Source organism: Alnus glutinosa, chromosome 8 (assembly GCF_958979055.1).
Source record: "Alnus glutinosa chromosome 8, dhAlnGlut1.1, whole genome shotgun sequence".
NCBI classification, from domain to species: domain Eukaryota; kingdom Viridiplantae; phylum Streptophyta; class Magnoliopsida; order Fagales; family Betulaceae; genus Alnus; species Alnus glutinosa.
The window spans coordinates 21,182,978-21,204,551 of NC_084893.1; the positions used below are offsets into that span (position 1 = coordinate 21,182,978).

Sequence of the window (21,574 nt, forward strand, 5' to 3'; positions counted from 1 at the left end):
TTTGCCACATATCACCTCTTCGTTGGTAACCTTCCCTCCAGCAAATGAGGCTTGTTATTTGTACTTCAAGTGCACAACAGGAGCACAATACCCCCTCACATGGGGGTGAGCCCAACACACTGGGGCCCACCACCATGTGAGGGGGTGTTGTACCCATGTTGTACACCTGAAGTGCAAATAGCATTTTCCGCGACAAATATTCCATGTCACACGATCTCCCTCACATCTCTTGCCTCATGTTGGGAATAATGGGACAATTATTGATGTGGCATGGGAATGGGTTCAGTGTGGTGGTCAACATTGTGTTTTTGGGTTTTGTGGTAGAGGTCTTCCTATATGATGAGCTCTAAATCCAACAGTTACTCCCTAATTTCTTTATCTAACTGGACAAGTTGGGTAATGAGAATTCATGTTTGGGACCTTCCTAAGAGTAACACGTATTCTTTAAGCATGTGAAAATCACATGTTTTTTTTTATTAATGCTATTAAAACATGTGAGAAACACGTGCTATTAAAACATTAAGTGTTTTTCACATGTCAAGGGACACATGTTACTATTCTATATAAGTTGTAGAAAATTTTCTTCAAAGCAGATTTTAGGAAATTTCTGCCCTTATTAAAGAGTTCTTTTATAATTTTTCTCTATATTTTTTTTTTTTAAAAAAAATTTTAAAGAAGCTGCTAATACAAATACTTAAAATAATAATAATAAAAAAAAAAAACCATCTGATCTGTTCAGTGTACACCACTATAACCGATAAAAAAACCCTTAAAAAACCTTGACATTTGAAAAAGCAAAAGAGAGAAATTTGAAAAAGAAAAAGCTTCCACAATTCGCTTCCGGTGGAAGAAAGCACCATTTTCTAGTCACAGACGCACAGTGACCGACCCGGAGAAAGCGAGCGAGCGAGAGAGAGAGAGGTACAGATGGCGCTATCGACGAGGCAGAGACGTCCGCTACCGTCCGATCCCTCATCGTCATCATCGCATTCGCAATCTGATTCGTACGGGAAGCTCGATAAGCCGGGCAGATCGGACGGTGGGAAAGGAGACGAGGGATTGGGGTGGTTGTTTCCGTTGTTCGTCCTGGGAGTGCTACGGTACATGAGCGCCGCATCAAACATCATACACGACTGCGACGAAGTCTTCAACTACTGGGAGCCTCTCCATTTCCTTCTCTACAAATCTGGCTTCCAAACTTGGGAGTACAGGTATACACTGCGTCTACGCGTATGTATATACTCTTGTGTGTTTGTACGTATTTAGTTCTGTTAGATATATAGGCTATTGTTTATGCTGGAATTGAGTCGTTGTGTTGCTTAAATGCTTGGCGATAGTGTGGTACCAATGTTAAAGACCTTGCAACTAAAGAAAGACGTAATATTGTAATCTAAAAAAGAAAGAAAAAAAAAAGGCAGAATAAAGTTAGGGTAAATCTTATTTTTCTGTGTTATGGAGCGAGATCGGTTTTGTTAAATCACTGGTTCTGCTAAAAAAAATTAAGCGGATGCAATTGGGAGAATTTAATGATTTAATTAAAATCCTAACACTCCCCTCAATTGGTGGTGTCCAACACAAGGAATATTTAACTGAAAATGTGAGATAAATTACGGAGTCATCACCCCTGCTCTAATAACGCTATAAACCGTCGGTTATCACAAATGTTTAAATGGATATGAAAGAAGAAATTTAATAATTTAATTAATTCTAATGGGTTTGCTAACCTATATCACTTTCTTTACTGCATGAGTTTCATTCTGTTGGTGTCTTTAAAAGTTCACTGTAAAAAAATTATGGAGTCAAGTTAGGAACTCAAGACTATTGCTCTAATACTACGTTAAATATTAGTTGCCACAAAAAAGTTAAAATGGGAAAAGATAAGTTTAATATATTTAATTAATATTTTAACAGGTTTGCTAACCTATTACATATTACCACATGTCAATGGGGTGGCCATGAGCCACCCCTATGTTAGTGGGGGTGGCTACGATCCCTCTCTGTTAGTGGGGGAGGCCGCAAGTCATCCCCTCGTCATTGGTGGGAGGTGGGGAAGGTGAGACCTCCGGTGAAGAGGTGGTCTCCAATTGTTACTGTGCATGAAAGACTAAACCTTGTTTTCAAATGTATTTTTCTTTTTTTTTTTTAAAAAAAAAAACTAAGCATGTTTTTTAAACATTCTTGTATAAAGGTGGGGGAAGTTTTCTATAAGTTTTTGTGTTTTAAAAATTGCTTTCTGTAGGGGACACATCCAAAAACATATTTAGATAATTATTTCTGAAAAGTGTTTTCAATATTTCAACAGCGAAAACACATTTTGGAAAGTGTTACCAAACATGCCGGATATTTTGATCCAATTATGTTTTTGAAAAATGGCACTTTACTCACCTGTGTTTTTGTGATTGTTTGGTTACACTGTTATACTTAAGAGCACAATTTGATGGATGCTAATAGTCTCAATCTCCGATAGTTGAATTGGCAATTTCTTAATCACAGTTTGGCAAACTGATCTCCTTACTGCAATTGTGCAAATTGTAGTTTAGTTTAGTAGTTTACCCATAAAATTAAATGTAGAGGTTGCCTTGTTTGTGAAATTCTTTATATTTGCCGTGTGTATTCTCTTGTAGTCTTGTAGCTTCCTTTTGTAAACTTAATAGCTGTACTATATTCTTTACTAAGTTAATTTCTTTTTATATAAGTAATCGAGGTATCGTTAAAAGGGTAAGGCGCCTTCAAGTACATAGGAAGTATACAAGAAAAAACACCTAACTAGAATAAGAAAAAAGAATAAGAAAATCATGAAGACTTAGAACCAAAAGAGAAACATAAGCAGCCGTCCACAGATAGAGAGTATCGAAAAAAAAAACCTTAAGCACCTCCATCATCCTCTTTCGATCTTCAAAACTCTTATCATTCATTTCCCTATGAATACAAGAGAAAACACCTAACTAGAAGAAGAAATAAGAATAAAAAAATCATGAAAACTTAGAACCAAAAGAGAAATATAAGCAGCCGTCCACAGATAGAGAGTATCGGGAAAAAAACTTAAGCAGCTCCATCATCCTCTTGCGATCTTCAAAACTCTTATCATTCATTTCCTTCCAAATATACTTTAAAATGCACTATTTGTTGATTACCTATCAAAAAAAAAAAAAAAAAAAAAAGACAAGAAGACCCCATCTTCCACACAGTAGCATTCCAAGTGCTACTAGCAATCCACCAACATGTAAACAAGTTATAACTCATCTAGGCATAATCCAAGAAAGCCCAAAGCGACTAAAGAAAGCATTCCATAAGGCACACACAACCTCATAATAGAGAAGAAGACGATCCACATACTTCCTATTCCTCGTACACATACAACTCCTATCAACCACAATAACTTGTCGCTTATTAAGATTATCAATAGTAATGATCTTTCCTAGGGCCACCGGTCAAAGGAGCCTTAGTTCACAAGATACTCTTCCAAGGGAAAAGAGAGTCTTCCCTACAACCCATGATACTGATGAAGGATTTAACATCAAACAATCCTCTTTTAGAAGGGGTCCGCCAAATCTTGTCTTAACCTACCCATCTCACTCTGACTTAATACAACAAGCTAAAAAACGAAGCAAAAAATCTACTTCCCAATTATGAGTCGCTCTAACAAAGTTAACGTTCTGCGGATTGAATCCACCAGAGAGCTCCAAGTGAGCTGCTAGGGAAGCATCATTCACATAAGCAATACCATATAAAATTAGAAAGGCTTCTTTAAGGGCTTTGCCCCCACACCACAAATCATGCCAGAATCTAACCAAGGTCAGTATAAGATGTTTATTTATTAAATTCGGGTTTAGATGAGTTCATCAAAACAATTTAGTAGGAGATTAATGGATTTTACAATTTTTTGCGACTGGTTTCCAATTCTTTATGCATCAAATGCCTTAGACTGCAAGTGAAATTGACAAAATCCTTTTGAAAATGGAATGACTATTTGCTGCCTTAGGGTCTGTTTCAAAAGCCCGAACGACGGGCTAGCAGATTTTGTACTCGTGGCTTGTAAGTATAGAGCTAAATTAGTGCTCTGCTTGAAGTTGATTTTCAAGATTGAGAAATTATGGTGAAATTTCGGGATCTGATCATGTGGCCATGATAACTATTTAACTGTGCTTACATAATTAGATAGTTTCTTAGTAATATTTAGTTGGTATATATTAACCAACTAGTTAATAACTTAATATGTTAATTAATATTAAGTTAGCATATGTTTATATGTGTGCATACCAGCTAGGCTCGCGAGCCACAATCGAGTCGGGGAAGCTAGTCGGATCGAGCTTTTTACGAGTTAGGCTCGCGAGCTATAATCGAGTTTTATCAAGTGAGTCGGGTATGTGTCACTTAATAATCGAGCGAGTTTCTACAGTCACGATTGGGTTTCTGCAGTCATGAATCGAGTTCGGATCGAGTTTAAACGAGCAGGTTGTCGAACAGACTAATTTATTTACAGTCCTAGGCCTACTTGTCAAAATTGATAACTCAAGTACTAAATTAAAATCGCGTAAAAGCCTAGAGACTAAATTTGATTTTCCCCTAAATTTTAAGCTCATAATGTGTTATCCTAATTTGAGCCTCTGTGTGCCAAGGGCGGGTGCATGCCTTGATGATTGTGCTGTATCTGTATGTAACAAATCTGGTTCTTTTGAATAGAACGAGAGGGTATCCTCACTGAATATGATATAGGAAGCAGCGCTAAATAATTCTGATACATGTTTCAGTAATTTGAAATGTTGCCTTTATCAACCTACTTTGTCTTCCTTCTGGGGCCCTTAATGGTCATTCATGCTTTTTTGGCCAAATTATCCGTTTTCAGTTCCTTTGTAAAGTTGCTGTGTCCTATCCTTCACTGTCTGGTATTACATCCAAAAAACACATTGGAAAATGGAACAAACTGAAACCGAATTGTAGTAAATGAAACTGGTGACTACTAACTAGTGGCTTAGGGATGTAATTCAGTCAAGCATCATGCTTGAGATTAAAAACAGTCTTGCAGAGAAATATTATGTCTTGCAGAACAATTTGATCTTACTGGATGTGTGTTCTTACAAAATCATTTCATCTGGTTGCTATAAGTTGCATTCTGATTAGTTTGTCTATTCTTTGCATTAATTGATCTTAGATTTTAATCCTACATATCAAAAGAAGAAGATGGAGACTTTGTTGAGAATTATTTCCCAATTTTTTTTTTGAACTACTTTGAAAGATTTCTTGGTTTAATATGACTTTCCATTGATACCTTGATTGTTCTTATAACTTACATGCCTCTTGCAGTTCCCAGTTTGCACTTCGGTCATACTTATACATTGTTTTCCATGAATTAGTGGGTCGACCAGCTTCCTGGTTGTTTGGTGAGGAAAAAGTAAGTTTTCTTCATACTTTTGGATTGTTATTCTTTTGTAGTTATTGATGAATCATATTTCTGTAACTCCTTTTTCTTTCTTTGACTTATGCTTAAACCAATATCTTTCCCATTGCAGGTGAAAGTGTTTTATGCTGTAAGACTCTTTCTAGGTCTCCTCTCTGTTATCACAGAAACTGTTCTGGTAGTAGCCCTTTCCAGGAAGTATGGAAAACGTTTTGCTTGTTACACACTTGCAATGCTATGCTTAACCAGCGGTTGTTTCTTCGCTAGCACAAGTGGGTGGGCCCTTTTCTATTTGTCTCTTTTGTTTCGTGAAATACTATTTGGTTTCTTTAGTTGTCCATCTGTATGGTGTTTTTGGTACTGCATTTTATATTTTTTCTATTTAGTCGAGTATTAGTAATCTGGAGTTTCAGTTCCATTTTCTTTTGATTTTTCTAATATCCATTGTCTTGGCATTGTTTGCTAGGTTTCTTGCCAAGTTCATTCTCCATGTATGCCATGTCTCTTTCGTCAGGGTTATTTCTTCTTGGGAAACCTGCAATGGCTGTTGCAGTTGCAGCTATTGGTGTAATCCTTGCCTGGCCATTCTCAATCTTGGCTTTTTTGCCAGTCACGTTCTACTCTTTATCTAGAAGATTTAAACAAGCATTTTTAGCTGGGGCTGTCACCTCTGTCTCTCTTCTTGTAAGTTAATCATTAAGTTTGATCATGAGATACTACTTTGTTGGATCTTTTTATATGCCTGTACATTTGCCATTGGTACTTATTTGAGTTATAATAAGTTTGGAATTCTTCCAGGCAGTCTCACTCCTTGTTGACTACTACTACTACAGAAGATGGACGTCATCTGTGTTGAATCTTTTGGTATATAATGTTGTAGGAGGAGGTGAAAGCCATTTGTATGGGACTGAAGGACCATTATATTATCTGAGGAACGGATTTAACAATTTCAACTTCTGTTTCGTTCTTGCTTTGCTTTTCCTGGGAATTTGGCCAATAGTAAGGAAGAAGTATGGCCCAGACCTACTGATCATGGTCTCACCTGTATATATGTGGCTGGTATTTATGTCTTTGCAGCCACACAAAGAAGAAAGGTTTGGCTAATTTTACTGTTGTCTTAAACATCCTTGCAATTTTTTTTTTTAAGAATCAATCCTTTAAATTGTCTTTATGAAAGGAATGATGTTGATTTGGGTAATTCCCGCTAGTTTCTTCCAACCCCCCCTCCCCCCCCACACACACACTTTTTCTCTTGTACTGTGACATTCTCCATCTGAATGCTCAAATTTTAGTTTTCTCAAATTCACTCTCTTTTTTTGGGTGCATTTTCTATCCAAAACTGCTAAGATTGACAAGAATTTGATATTCCTTGGATTTTTCTATGGTCAATTAGCAAGCTTCATTTAGTTCAACTATTCTGTTACTATTGAAAGAAAGCAATATCTTGTGTTGACAGAGTAGGCTGTACATTCATTCCAGATAGAAATCCATAGCCTGTTTTTGGGTAAACATGTGTAACCACATATATAAAAATTCATGTTAGTGTCAAGATTGTCATATCCCTAAGTTTGTAGAGAAGTTCTGGTGGTGTTGGTCAGTGGTTTTGAAATGCTGTACTTTAATGTTTTTAGGAGTTGTTCTGTACTATGACACATAATATTCATTAGCGTCATACAGCATTCATAAATATATATATTCATTAGTGTCATACAACATTTGGGATCAAAACAAATTCACTAAGTATTTTGCTATTACACGATAAATAAATTTCTAGCAACCTGGCTTGACATCGATGTATTCAGTATTCATATTCTCTACAACCTCAACTAGTGTGCTTATTGAATAAACATTCGTTAGTGTCATACAACATTTGGGATCAAAACAAATTCACTAAGTATTTTGCTATTACATGATAAATAAATTTCTAGCAACCTGGCTTGACATCGATGTATTCAGTATTCATATTCTCTACAACCGCAACTAGTGCGCTTATTGAATAAACGGAGGTTAAGAGGTGATTTTATTGTGAAAGGATAGAAGAAACCGAATCAATGTAATGGTGACCATTAATGGAACTGTCGGCTCATTAAGATAAGTTTACAATATTGAGTGACAGTCCATTTATGAGACACAAGTCCATGCCAATAGATTTTTCTTATCTGATCTGAAAACCTCTTATAGAAAATGTATATTCTAATTTTCTATGAATTATTGTAATCATCAACTTTGAAGTTATGGCACTTGGAAAGACATTTTATATTGACCCTTTATTTATTAGATTGGATAGTGCCAATGCCCTTTGGGCACCTATGAGTATAGGGCGGTGGGTGCCTTTGGGGGTTTGAGTCCCCTTGGGTGGGCCTAATGGGGGTAGATGGCATGAAACCATTGCACTTCATGTTACAATGACTGGAAAGGTTGGTTTCAACGAGCTTTTCCTTTGGTAATGTTATGTTCTCGAAAGATTGTATTTGTGCATTTGTGGGAAGCCATTGTAGGACATCTACACGTCTTGTTTTCAGATAAGATTATATTTTAAATTTCAAACCTCTTGTTCAGGTTTCCGAAGTCCTGTAGCTAGCATATAACCAGATTCCATCTAGCCTCCAGTATAATATTAAAAGAGTGCAGGTGAGATTAAATTGATGATAATCGTTTCTAACTACATTTGCAGGTTCCTTTATCCAATTTATCCACTTATTTGTGTTGCTGCTTCAGCTGTCATTGAGAGCTTTCCTGATCTTTTCCATGATAAATATAATCCCAACGATAAATCCCTGATGTTTATGGTAAGTGTATCCAAAGTTCCTATGTGATTCTTGATCTATATTAATGAGAACTCACGGTCAAGTTCTTGTTGTGTACATACGCAGATAGCCAAATTCCTTAGACCCGTGGTTCTTAGCCTCATATTGTGTGTCTCCCATGCTCGCACTTTTTCATTGATTCATGGTTATTCTGCTCCTATGGAGATTTACAAGCTTTTAGAGCACCATGATGATGCAGGAACAGGTGAGAGCCAGCATACTGCTTTTAGATATATCAGAAAAAAGATACGTGTAACACCATTTCCTGCTCAGAAAAAAAATAAAAATAAAATAAATAAAATAAAAAGAGAGAAAGAAAGAAAAAGAATGTAACACCATTTCCTCTTGGTGATAGAATGATCACGGAATTTACTTTATAACCGTCGTAAAGTTATTTGAAAGTAGAGTTTTCAGGTTATTTTTGTCAACGTAATCATGGAAACAGTCAACCTCCTTACAACATACCCACACTCCTTGAGATGAAAAGTGCATTGTGACAGAGTTCTGATGTTCTTTTTGAAAGTCTGAAATGTTAGGTAGCTTTGTGCTCTGGCTTCCTTTGTTGTTTGGAATAAAAATGAACGATGGCAGTAGTATCATTATATTGCTTAGGGCATGAGAATGAATGTTGGAACAAGTTTAAGCTTGAAAATGCGAAGTGGCTTCCTTTTAAATTTTTGTGATGACACTTACTAAGAGATAGGCTTTTTACGCCAGCCTGAATGATCTAATGCACTTTGAACAAAAATAGAACTTACCAGTAATAATGTGCAGCCAGAGTTAGGAACATACACTACTTCTCAATGATCTTTTAGATTGAGACTATATACTCCTTTTGTTTTCAAACTTGTGTTCTATTTGCTAGCCTTTTTCAATTTACTCCCAAAGGCTCTAATATTTCTAGTGTCATTTTCGTAGGCAACTCTTTCTGGAGCTTGAATGTCATTGCCAACAGAAGTTTTGATAGTACGCCATGAAAATAGGGGTTAAAAAAAAAAAATCAATTTTAAGAGCACATCACTTCCAAAGACCTTTTATTTAATATTAAAGACTTATCAAAATTTAATATTAAATCACCATATATTCCAAAAGCTTAAATTGATAGGAAATAGTGAATTTAATTATTTAATTAATACTTTAACACTCTCTTTATGTATAGGCTCAAACTCTCCCTCAACAAGTGAGAATTTAATACGTTGAATATTTAACTGAAAATAGGGGGTAAACTCGAGTAAATGATAGAGATCAAGACAAGTGCTCTGATACCATGTTAAATCACAACTTATTCTAAAAGTTTAAGTTAATAGAAAAGAGTGAATTTAAGCATTTAATTAATACTTTAACATTTAGTATTAGAAAGGAGATACATCCGGATTTTATGAATTTTGGATCCAATACATTGCAGGTTCTGTACTATGTGTTGGAAGTGAATGGCACCGGTTTCCATCATCATTTTTGGTTCCTGATTATGTCGGCGAAGTCCGATGGATTGATGATGGATTTCGAGGTCTTCTACCATTTCCATTTAATTCTACCCTAGGAGGGACAGCAGCTGCACCACTTTATTTCAACAATAAGAACAAGGCAGCAGATGGACAATATGTAATTAATCCGTCCTATAAGATTAGTTGATATGTCTATACTTGTTCTGTTTCTCCTTTCCATTTTCTCACTGACGACCCATCGTTGATGTCACAGCTTCAGGATCTTCAGGCTTGTACTTTCCTCGTTGAGCTGCAGCTTAATCGACCTTCCCCAACACGTGGAAGCGACTCGTCAACGTGGGAGGTAAAAGTCTGTCTTCTTCATCTTTTCACCTTTCCTTCTGTAATTGTGCTAACAGTTTTTTCTTTTTCTTTTTCTTCTAATGTTCTTCAGGTAGTTGGAGCACTGCCTTACCTGGACAGGGAGCTCTCTCCTTCCACGTACCGGTCGTTTTTCATCCCATACCTTTGGCAGGAGAAGAATGTGTTTGGCATGTACAAGTTGCTTAAAAGAGTATCAAAATGATTTGCAGCTATATTCTAGAAAACTCTTGACGGCCATAACTTTTTAACAGTTTGTTCTAACTTGGACCCGAAAAGAAGAAAAACCCGAAAGAAAAGCATTTTCACCTGATTTGGAAATGAGACTAGCTGTTCTAACTTGTAGGGTTTGCCTGGTTCGATATTGAAGGTTGAGTTGAGTAGGCATTTGGAAATGAGATTGTAGCTGTTCTAACGAGTAGTGTTTACCTGATTCTATAGTGAAAATTGAATCGAGTAGACCTTTGATTTATACTTGTATGTTTTCTTAGAGTAATTCTATTCATCGTCACATCTCCGATGTCTATGTGGCGTGCTCTCCAACTAAAAACTCAATGTTCATGCATCAAATGTTTGGGGGGACCATGCCACGTAAGTACTGGGAGTTTTTTTTCTTTGATGAGATGATGAATAGCATTACTCATAAAAGTATCATATTATACATGCATTTAGCGGGGTTTTTTGAAGAAAAAATAAAGGTAGTGTATCTTTAGGCAGTTGCAACTTTGGACTGCTGAATCAAACCGTCAATTATGACTGCCTTTTTCTTGGCCAGTGAGCCAAGATTCAAATCAGTTGGGCCAATCTTTTGGCCCATTCCAAAGTCCTTTGGATCTATTTGAAATGTACCAGTTATTTTGGATGTTTTTACGTTGTCCACTTGTGTTTGATGAATCTTTCCCGTTTTCCCCTTGTCCCTTTATACTTGCTTAGGAAAAAAATAAAAAAAAAAATAAAAATCCGAGGAGAGAGGCTGTGACCTTTGGCCCCGCCATTCCGTCATTGTCAAAACCAATGTACACACATATAAGAGTATCTCCAACAACTTTATGTATTTTAGCTAACGCAAAAACTATTTTTTATTTTACCCACCACTTTTTTAATATAAATTTCAACAAATTTTCTATTTCATTCTCTATTTTTTTTTTAAAATATTAATTTTCAGTATTTTTTTTTTCATTTATTGATATGTGTACGGTAAAAGTATGATTGATATCAATGTAGCTACATTTTTCTTTTCACTTCTTTCTTCCATAAGAGCATTCATATCAGTTACTTTAAATTTGTCTTTGTTCCCTATATGTAAGAAAAATGTAAAAAATAAAAAATAAAAAATATTATAAAAACGGGCTTACAGCAGCTTCCCTACCTATTTGTTAAACACTAAAAATGCTACAGTTCTACCCATAACCAATACATTGGGAATATCTGCAGTATACCTAATGCATATTAAAAAAAGAAAAGAAAAAAAGACACTCTTCTATCAGAATTCCCTATACGCTCCATATACATGTTTATCATCTTCTACACGCAACGTTCATCTTCAAATCGTCCCTTCCAAAAATCTTCAGAGCATCCCCACAAGAAAAATGTTTTTTGCATAACAACCATATACAATAATGGATTGTGATTCATGCACAACTAATGCACAACCCCAAGGCATATTGGGGTGGAGCCTACACATGGGTCCTACCCCATTGTGCCTTGGGGTTGTGCACTAGTTGTGCTAAAGTTGTCTTTTTAGCATTATTCTATAACAATTACACAACTCTACTCACATGGGGTGAGACTTATGTGAGTGAAACCTACCACATGGGTCCTACCCCAGATGCCCTATATGAGTTGAGTTGTGTATGGTCATTGTGCAAGAATCACATTTCTTCCCACAAACTTTCACACACTTTCATCATCTTCTGCACAGCGTTTGCGAGAGAGAGAGAGAGAGAGAGAGAGAGAGAGGATACTGAAGAGGGAGAGAGAGACAAAGAACAAGATTGAGAGAGACGATGAGTGTACTGTTCAGGCAGAGAGAGAGAGAGAGAGATTGAAGCACGGTGGTTGGGCCACCATCGTTGTGCATTGGGCAATGGCGGGAGCTGCAGATCTCGGCCCTCTTCCGACGAGCTTTACCTGTGCGTTTGGTTAGTCTCTCGGTGTCTAGATCAGAAATCAGCTGAGAAAGGTCCATTGCTATGTTCTTCCCCTTTGTTTGATTTCTCCTCGATTTGCGCTGTTCTTCCCCTTTCTATTTTATTAGAGGCTCGATTTTTTTTTTTTGAGTTTCAGATGTTCTATTTTCTGTTTGAGTATCAGACATGTTCGATTTTATGTTTGGACTTTCTGTGTTTGATTTTACCACGTTGTTGCATTTGAGTTTATGTTTATTGATTTTCAGTGTTTGATTTTACTGGACTGTTGCATTTGAGTTTATGTGTATTAAATGTGATGATTGAAGTAGATGGAATGGAATTTCAGTGCCAAATTGATTTCACCATGAATTTTCCTTGAGGTATTATCCTAAGCCGTGAATGTTATGGACTTGACTTGGGTTGGGTTGGTTTTGTTTCGTTTTCATCATTTTAGTGAAGGTCTGAAGAATACAGCCTGATTTTGTTTCATTTTCATCATCTTGTAATCTCTAGATATTCTTATTGGGTATAAAAGATGTGATGGAGATGCATTATTTCTCTTGTTTATTTCTGCAAGCATGGTACAAGGATTTCTGCAAGCATGGTACAAGAGTGTATTCTTCATCTGTTAGGTGATTTGAGGAGAAGCTTATATTAAAAAAAGGGAAAAGAAGAAGAAGGATATTCTCGACCAAATAATCTTAAAAGCATGTGCAATATATGTTACAAAGGCATAGGCTATGTTTGTTTCTGCATAAAACATCTAAAATGATTTCCTCATTCTCCAGTATTTAATGTCGACAAAAAATGTTAGTCAATGGAAATTGTTTTTTGAGCAAACCAAAAATTATTTTTTGTGAATCCTTAGCCACGGTATAGGCTTTTCATTTTGGTTAAGAGGGAGGAGGGAGGGGAAGTTTTGGGGGGGGCTTACAGTAACTATGGTTTTGAGAGCTGCCACATGGTTTGTGTGTGGGGAGGAAGCTGCAGTTTCAGCTATGGCTAATCGAGCGATTATTTATAGTTGGTGATAGGGGGTTCTGGCATTTTGGATGTCAAGTTTATGAGTGTGAAGTGGTCATTAGCCATAGTGCTATTGGGGGTTTGAGGACTGATGGGGTCAGTATTGGTGGTTGGGTCCAAGAATGTAGTATTGTAAGATATTTGAGTACATCAGAAACAATGAGGAAGTTCTGTTTCATGGAGCCTTCACTTCTGTTTGGCTTTTTGCACTTCTTAGCTTGTTTAACTATCATTTTAATGAATGAGCAAATTTATACTTGTTGCACTCATGGATTCATAAGAGGGGTTGAAAGAGTACAATGAAACTCGTAATCAAAGCTTCATTATGCTCTTGCAAGGGGGCGCAAATACTACAATGAAACGCCACCTCAACCTAAAATGAAATCTACTACTAAAAAAACAAACTTCTCTGTTGAGGAAGACATTTTACTGGTCTTGGATCAATACTGCATTGATCTAATTCAAGGGAATGATAAAAAAATCCTCCAAATTTTGGGATAGAATTTTGGAAAACTATAATGAGAACAAGAAAGAAACCACCCTGATTTTGTTTGTTTTCTACTCAAACAGCATATGTTTTGGTTCCATTGAAAAAAAACAAAAGAGAAAATAGCTGTTGGTACTAGCAGTTGGACATGAGAGAGAATCTAGTAGTTGAAAAGTATTGATAAAATAATAAAGAATAAAAAAGTATAAAGAAAAAATAAATAAATAATATTTAATTGATATAGAAAAATGTAAAGAAAAGCTATTGTGAGACGTATTTTGATAGGAAAAAGAAAAAAGTAATTTTGTTTCTTATATTTAGAGAAAATGGTTGGGTAGCTGTAGGGAATGCTCTAATGACTTGTTTCCGTATAGGGCAAGTTTATGTGATGAGCAAGCATAGGATGGAATTCCTCCTGTTGGAACTAGAAGCATTTTTTTTTTTTTTTTTTTTTTTTTGGGTTAAACGCCATGAAATTTCAAATACGAAAATTAAAATGGTAGGCTTGAATGGTAAAGATAAAGACCTTATGTGCTATAAAACTCCTTTTGAGGACACCGAGGGAAGCATACCCCAACCAAAAGCCATTTTTATCAACTTTTCAAAACGTGTCCAATCCAAAAGCACTTTTGACAGCAGCAGCCTCTGTCGCTGCCACTGCAAGAATTGCCAACGACTTCATTCCTAATGGAGTACGTGACTTTCTCGTCTCTACCATCAATAAAGTTTCTTGCAAATTCTCTTCAAAATTTACAAAAACACACAGAGAAGGTGCTGAATTTATACTTGCCATACATTTTGGACAGAGCAAAGACTTAGATACGATTGCGTTTGATCAAGCTGCAGAATCGAGAATCAGAGAACAAACCAAGGAATAATGGTGGCAATCAGGTCAATCATGCATAACTATTTCTGTTAATACGGTGACTACGCACGCCTAGTCCTCAATACAAAAATCTCGCCAAAAAACAAAGAGTCAGAGTGGCGCGTTATAGCCTGTTGGTGGTGGTAGCATCACCGCTGATACTTAAATTAGAAAATGGATGAATGCTACATGATGGTTGACTCTTCACATTCACATTCACATGACAAGAAAATTCAACAGTATTCCAAGGATGATGACGAACAAAAATAAGAGAAAAATTGGAACTCTCAAACGGCTTGTTGAAGTAGTCCACACCAATGGGAATATTCTCCTCTGGGCCTCTGGCATGTTGAATCCTTATCATTTTCAAAGAGATAAAAGTTTTCACGTTTATGATTTGCTATGAAAATATGCGATAGATGGGATCAGGTTCATGAGAGTAACTCTTTATGTGGCATTTGTGACATGGTGATCAAATTGATCATTTAGGCTCAATGGTGATCAAATTGATCATTTGATCAATTGTACACGTTTATGATTTCCCAACAAATGAAGAAAGCTGAAGAAAATGTATTTTATAAGCCATTAGCTAAAATAGATAAACTAGCTTTTGGTTAACTATTTTAGAGAAAAATATGGCTAGGACTAACAGGCAAGGGGAACTGATCTTTTGACATCAGCTCCTAGAAACTGAAGCTTCGTCTCGAAACTATCATAACCCCTGTCAATATGAGCAATGCCATTGATCTCTGTAGTTCCTTCTGCTACCAATCCTGCTAATACCAGTGACATCCCACCTCTTAAATCGGTTGCAACAAGGCGAGAACCACGCAATGGACTGCAAAAGGAGATCCAAAAAGAATCACCATCTAATATGACTCCAAGTGGAATCAAACATTACAAAATCATAGTTGAAGACAATGTACCTCCCTTTCTCTTTCCCAAAAACTAGAGCAGTGCTCCCACAAAGTTGTATTCTTGCCCCAAGCTTGAGCAGTTCTTTTACTACTCCAAAAGAGAGAACAAACATGAGACATATAGCTCATGGCAGATATTAAAGCATTTATGCAGTGATATGAGCTTTTGAAGTATGCAAAAGAATGAATAGTTGGGACAAGCATGCATTAAGTATGACAGTCATTCTTCCATCTATACTCTTTTCATTAAGCATCGTCTCAAAGAGAAAGAAAAATAAAAAGAAGTTTGGCACACAATGGTACAATGTAAGCAGTGGATGGCTCCACATTTTGTAGATAAAGCACACAGCACAAGACACATTTTTAAATCATAATGCTCCTCCAATCTTATAGGCAAAAAATTCTTGGAATCATTTTCCAGTTTTCAATTAGCATATTCATTTCTAGGCAGGGACATATGAACTTGCATTTGAATGCCCTCTTTTTAAACTTGTGCTCACAAAAAGATAAATGATGAACCTGATGGGGAAGACTTATATTCAATGCCACTCCATGTTTGACTGATTTACCACATACCATGACCCATACGTTTCTCAAAGACAAATTCCTCCACGGTACTAGAACCGCTGCATGTGGTGAGTAGAGCCATTGTTTGAGGTTGGAGATCTGTAGGAAACCCAGGAAATGGGCTTGTCTTAAAATCAAAAGCTCGCAAATCTTCAATGACATCTGTAGAGGCAGCTGAAATCTGGCATCCAAATAATTAGTAAAGCATAAACATCAAACAAAACGGGAATAAAAAACAAAAGAAAAATTTATATACCTCAAAAGTTTCATGGTTGCACTGTCTGACTTTGCAACCAGCGAGTGAAAGTTTGTCTATCAAACATGTTAGATGGTAAGGAATGACAGGTGACATTGAGATGCAAGAGCGAGTAATTGCTGCTGCAAGCATAAAGGTGCCTGCTTCAATGCGGTCAGGTGAAATAGTACATTCACAACCATGCATTTGACACTTTCCCTTGATAACAAGCTTGTTACTTCCTGCTCCTTCCACACATGCCCCACAGCCAGTCAGAAAACGAGCAAGATCAAGCACTTCGGGTTCCTGTGGTGAAAAATTGGGCCAAGAACTCACTTCAATATTCTATTTATTCCATTAGACAACAATCTTTAATGCCCTTCCATCATCCTCAAAACCACAATCTAGAAAATTTAGTGAGATTCTTAGTGCCATACTTGGGCAACATTTGAGAGTACAGTCACTCCATCAGCCATACATGCTGCCATCATAAGAGTTTCAGTTGCCCCGACACTGGGATAATCAAGTTGGAATCGCCCCCCTACCAATCCTCTGCCATTTGCAGCATGTGCTTGAACTTTCCCATCCCTGTAATGGTGCACAAATATTACTTGGTTGATTCTTTGCATAATTCACAGAGCTTGTAAATTCCAATGCAAATAAGATCCACTTATCTAGGTTTATCATTAACTAGTATGTCTTTTTTTTTTTTCTTTCAAATTTCTGTTCATTAGTGGCCTGACCCAGCCCTGCTTTTATCTTTGATGGGATCATAGTCAGCAGTTTGGGAAAGTTTAAAAGGCATATGTAGGATAGATTTGGGAAATCTGTCTACAAGTACTTGTGGTGGGCTTAGCGCTAGGAATATTTGAGGATCTAGCGATTAGAATTTTAGAAGGATTCAGGGATTGACTTGGGCTTTGAAATGATGGAGAAGAAGGGTAAGAGCACTGTTTCTTGAAGCAAATAGATGCTGGAAAAAAAAAAAAAAAAAAAATAGAAGTGGACATCTGCTATGTATGAAAATCTATGGTTGCTGAGGAAAATATGTGGGGTTTTAGGATTTTGATCAGTGAAGAGAAAGGCTTGATTTGGAGTTGTAAAGAAGAAAGAAAAGAGAGAAGTTTGTTGTTGTTCAGTGGCTGTATGAACAGTTATGCAAAAAGTAATGATGCACCAAAGGTGTGGCTTTTAAAATTACCATTAAATGTGTGATAGATCACTATTAAATTTTGATTCGATGATGATTTTAAAAGCCACATCAATTTTGAAAGGACTCAAGGACATAGGTCCTCCTTATAGCATTACTCTTCTTCTTGTACCTATTGCATTAGAACCTAAACAAAGACTAACTTGGACTCAACGAAAATAAACCAAAGGTACTTAGTATCCTAGAAAAATCTAAACCTGATTCAGTTACTAAAATACCCTCAACTTCTCATGTGTTGCAAAAACTTATCGATTTGTCCTTCATTACAGAACTAACCATAACATAAAAAAGATAAGTTCCCAAATTAAAATCTGATTTAATTCTATGCTACTTATGAGTCAATCTATTTTTTGTTATGGTTAATGCCCTAAAACCTAATTTATTTTGTATCACATTTTGGTTATTAATAAAGTTGTTTATTTTGTGAGATGAACAAGAAATTGGGCATTGCACATTCATTTGATGATATAGTCCATAAGTCATATTGTATGTGGTTTAGGTGTGTTAATGAGATTAATACTCAGTATATCTAAATCACAATTCCTTGTGACTTATAAGCCTTAGTTCGTAGTTGATGATGAAATTGGATATTTCATCAGATGAGACTATAATACTAATCACGATGATCTATCTTGATCATAGAAATAGGGACTTCTGATTGATATGTTGGTGATTTTGGAATACACTGAATTGAACCACAATGAGTTGTTATATAAGCTATTGTCAACTGAATAACTTGAGCCCACGACTGCTTATAGCATTGACTTTCATTCCTCATAGAGAAATGTGAACTCAAATGTAAAATGTAGATCACTTTGATGTATACGAAAGTAAGATCTTGCATGGCCAATTCCTCAATACATTGAGTGATAGGAAATATCTCCTTGAGATAGATTTAATAGGAATTGATTATTCTAAGTCGCGGGTCTAAGCATTTTAGTAAAGAGATACTAAAATAAATATACTCAAAATTTTGATTCTAGGAGTATAAGAATAATCAAGAGATTAAATCGAGGATTCAAGGAATAAAGTGACAGTAAATTTAATTACTGTGAATATTTCATGAAGGAGTCAAATGCAATTATAAGAAGTCGAGGGAGCTCTTGTATAATTAAATGAACACTAGAGTAAAATTAAAATTTTTTAATAGAATAGGTTGTAATTAATGGTAACCTAGTACAAATCATGAGATGACACGTGTCCTAGGCCCATTGAAGCTAGTTTTATTTTTCTCTTAGGTCCCTCAAGCTATTATTTCCCTTTTGGGATAGACCGAATTGCACTAGGATTGTGCTGCTAACACATGGACTCTTAAGACTTGGTCTCCAAGCTTTGGATTCTAAGGGTTAAGCACATCTATTTATAGAGATTACTCTGATGAGAGCCCACACTCTTGGCCAAACAATAGTCATTGAGGAGAAGACTTGAGGTGCTTCAAGAGCAACAAATCAGTTTTTGAATTTGCTAACAACAAAGTACGCGATATATTACTTGTTCTTCAAGTTATGTTGATTACTTTTTAAAATTGTAATTCATGTTTAACTAGTAGTTGTGTTCTCTTGTTTTAGAAGCAATAGACACTTCAAATCTCCTAAAATATTCCAGACTCTGACCCAATTGCTGAAAATCACTGATCTGCCCCTCATAAAAAAAAAAACGAAAAAAAAAACAATAACATGTAAAACAAAATCCCAAATTAAAAACTCTTTTAGCCCTATACTATTTATGACTTGACTTTTTAAACCACACAAGTATAGCATCCATCGGGCATCACACAAGGGATCCGCATAACAAAATCTCTACATTACCAAAATTGAGATACATAAAAGCTATGACTAAGTCTCTCTTCCCATGGCTGAATCATATATCTGATTTCCATAATGCAAGTCTGATTTTAACCCATAAAATTGGTATGGGCCCCAACTGAGACCTACTTAGCTAAAAGGAGTGTTCAGGGTATTTAGTTTTTCCTGGTTTTATGTTGGTTACTCAGTTTGTTGCAGATCTAATGCTTTTAATCTTTGAGACCAAGTGAAATTCTATACTTATTGTATATTTATCAACCAAATAAGGAATTACAGCCATCATATGAAGTAGGTAAAATTCTCTAGATAATATCAGCAGTCATTTTCTTGAATCTGTGACACATTCAAACCCTAGCAGTGCTTTCTAAGAAACCATAGTAATTTTCCAATAACCTGCACAACAATTACTCACATTACCTGGAGATAAGTGATGCATGTTTCACCATATAACCCACCACACACTTCTAAATGCCATCCTTACCAACCAACATAACTTCACAACCATTCCCAATAGATGCTTGAACAAAAGTGTCAAGAATCCTAAATTCCAAATCCCTCACTTGACTTGAATAGGAGTGTACATAACCTTCCAATCGAGTAAAAGATACTTCAACCATCACCTAAGCCTACCTAAAGAAAGTAGCAATACAGCTTCTCAAGCCTATTGATCACTAAGATAGGGATGGAGAAAATAGACATGAAGAAGTCTACTCAAAGTGAACTGTAGGGCTACCCTATGCTCTTTGACATATAAAGCATTTCCCATCCTACTAATCTTAATCTCCATTATAAATGAAAACAATTGGTGCCCAAATTAACCAATTTGTAGTGTGAAAATTATATGACACAATGAGAAATGTTCACAATGAATTAATGGTTGAGCTCATTCGTTAGTTACACCATAAATCATAACCATCAAAAGAATTACATCATAAACCATCTCATAACTATAAGAGAATTCAAGTTTGATAACCATCACTTCAATCCTCTAGTCATTCTTTTGAATTCCTTAAATTATTGCGACAATGTAAGAAACGGACTATTGGGACCCATCAAAACGTTTCCCTTTCAAAATTCTAATTTACCGACAAAAAGATTTTATCCCAATACAAGAATCCCAGAACCCTGATGAAAAAAAAACAGATATTAATACCGAATTGGATGCAGGACCATTTGCTCAGCACTACAAATTTCACATTTAAGGCTGTGATTTGACATTGAAAGGATTAGCAGTAACCAAGGTTTCGTGGCGTAGAGTTTTGATAAGTAAATCACTCTCGTATTCTGGAACAACTGCCGACATTTTTCTAATTACACAGAATGCCCCATAATTCCCAGATCCCAAATCAGTCCCTACACAATAAAGTAACAATATTCAAGAAATCATAATCATACAAGTAACATAATATTCAAGAAATTAAAAACCACTATCACAGCATTATACATTGCACAGCATAATAACAAGGGGTCACAAACTTACCTCAATTCCACAACGGCGCCAAGAGCGCGAAGCCCACGAATGTGCAAGTCCACCGGCCGAGCCCCGATGTCGCACCCGCCGGGCAACGCGACTGCGGCCTCGCCGAACCGAGCCAGCAACGGCCCGATAACGAAGAACCCAGCTCTAATCTTCCGAATCCCATCCGAGCAAGGCTCCACAGACCGGACCCCATCAGTGTTAACCAAGAATTCGTTGTCACAGACTTCGATTTGGGCGCCCAATGAGCTCAAAATCGACGCCATTATTCGAGTATCGGAGACATTTGGCACGTTGGTAAGCTTGGAAGTACCCGAGCAGCAAAGGGTGGCAGCGAGAATCGACAAGGCGGAGTTCTTGGAGCCGCTTATGGGGACGTGGCCGGAGAGCTTGGAAGGTCCGGTGATGGTGAGTTTGGGTTCTGGGGTTTGGGAGAAAAGAGAGAGTGGGTTTGAGAGAGAGTGGGAATGGGGTTTCAGGGGTTTAAGAGGGTTGGAGGGTTGAAGAATGATGCCATTGCCGCCATTCAGGAATGCTGCCATTGCTGCCAAGCCTTTTTAAAATGGTTGTGGCTAACAGAATGTCAGAACTGTGAACAAACGTAATGCAGAGGAAAGGAAAAGTTGAAGAAGAACTTAAGAATTGGGGATGTAATTCAGCCCAACGGAGTCTAGTCGAGTTTTAAAATTTTAAGATTGGTTCGTTTATAAGTCGAGCTCAAATTCGAGTCAAACTATAAAGGCTCATTTAAAACTCGGGCGAACTCGAGCTCGTTGAGAATGACATTCAAGCCAAGTCGAGTCGGGTTACTCAATAAGCTTGGCTCAACTAAAACTCGAGGTAAGCACT

The 21,574-nt window shown here is 36.6% G+C and overlaps 2 protein-coding genes across 4 annotated transcripts; one reads left to right on the forward strand and one right to left on the reverse strand.

Moving 5' to 3' along the window:
- The first annotated feature begins 777 nt into the window (after nt 1–777).
- On the forward strand, nt 778–10,482 carry LOC133875815 (dol-P-Man:Man(6)GlcNAc(2)-PP-Dol alpha-1,2-mannosyltransferase). The gene is made up of 10 exons (XM_062314051.1): nt 778–1,211; nt 5,305–5,392; nt 5,511–5,670; nt 5,865–6,082; nt 6,197–6,492; nt 8,073–8,187; nt 8,272–8,410; nt 9,611–9,807; nt 9,904–9,993; nt 10,084–10,482. Exons 1-10 carry the CDS (start codon nt 928–930, stop codon nt 10,213–10,215), a joined length of 1,719 nt encoding a protein of 572 aa, XP_062170035.1. The 5' UTR covers nt 778–927; the 3' UTR covers nt 10,216–10,482.
- A 4,588-nt stretch (nt 10,483–15,070) lies between these two features.
- Nucleotides 15,071–21,351, reverse strand: LOC133875529 (uncharacterized). Of its 3 annotated transcripts, none has more exons than XM_062313695.1 (6): nt 20,729–21,351; nt 16,671–16,821; nt 16,255–16,539; nt 16,008–16,179; nt 15,441–15,522; nt 15,071–15,352 (listed from the first exon to the last, which is right to left on the reverse strand). In XM_062313695.1, the coding sequence occupies exons 1-6, from the start codon at nt 21,265–21,267 to the stop codon at nt 15,160–15,162; spliced, it is 1,422 nt and encodes a 473-aa protein (XP_062169679.1). In that variant the 5' UTR covers nt 21,268–21,351; the 3' UTR covers nt 15,071–15,159. The 3 variants fall into 3 exon arrangements, 2 of the variants coding, with proteins under 2 accessions (XP_062169679.1, XP_062169680.1); XM_062313696.1 differs by having other exon boundaries at nt 15,441–15,519; nt 20,729–21,350; XR_009901459.1 differs by having other exon boundaries at nt 15,298–15,352; nt 15,441–15,519; nt 15,951–16,179.
- Nucleotides 21,352–21,574: the final 223 nt, after the last annotated feature.

Excerpts from the sequence above, each read along its gene's own strand:
- LOC133875815 (XM_062314051.1), top strand. The coding sequence starts at position 928 with ATGGCGCTATCGACGAGGCAGAGACGTCCGCTACCGTCCGATCCCTCA. Across the intron at positions 6,083-6,196 it reads TCACCTCTGTCTCTCTTCTT|GCAGTCTCACTCCTTGTTGA; the intron begins GTAAGTTAATCA and ends GAATTCTTCCAG. Across the intron at positions 8,188-8,271 it reads ATAAATCCCTGATGTTTATG|ATAGCCAAATTCCTTAGACC; the intron begins GTAAGTGTATCC and ends GTACATACGCAG.
- LOC133875529 (XM_062313695.1), bottom strand. The coding sequence starts at position 21,267 with ATGGCAGCATTCCTGAATGGCGGCAATGGCATCATTCTTCAACCCTCC. Across the intron at positions 16,822-20,728 it reads GGCGCCGTTGTGGAATTGAG|GGATGGGAAAGTTCAAGCAC; the intron begins GTAAGTTTGTGA and ends GCACCATTACAG. Across the intron at positions 16,180-16,254 it reads GCAACCATGAAACTTTTGAG|ATTTCAGCTGCCTCTACAGA; the intron begins GTATATAAATTT and ends TTTGGATGCCAG.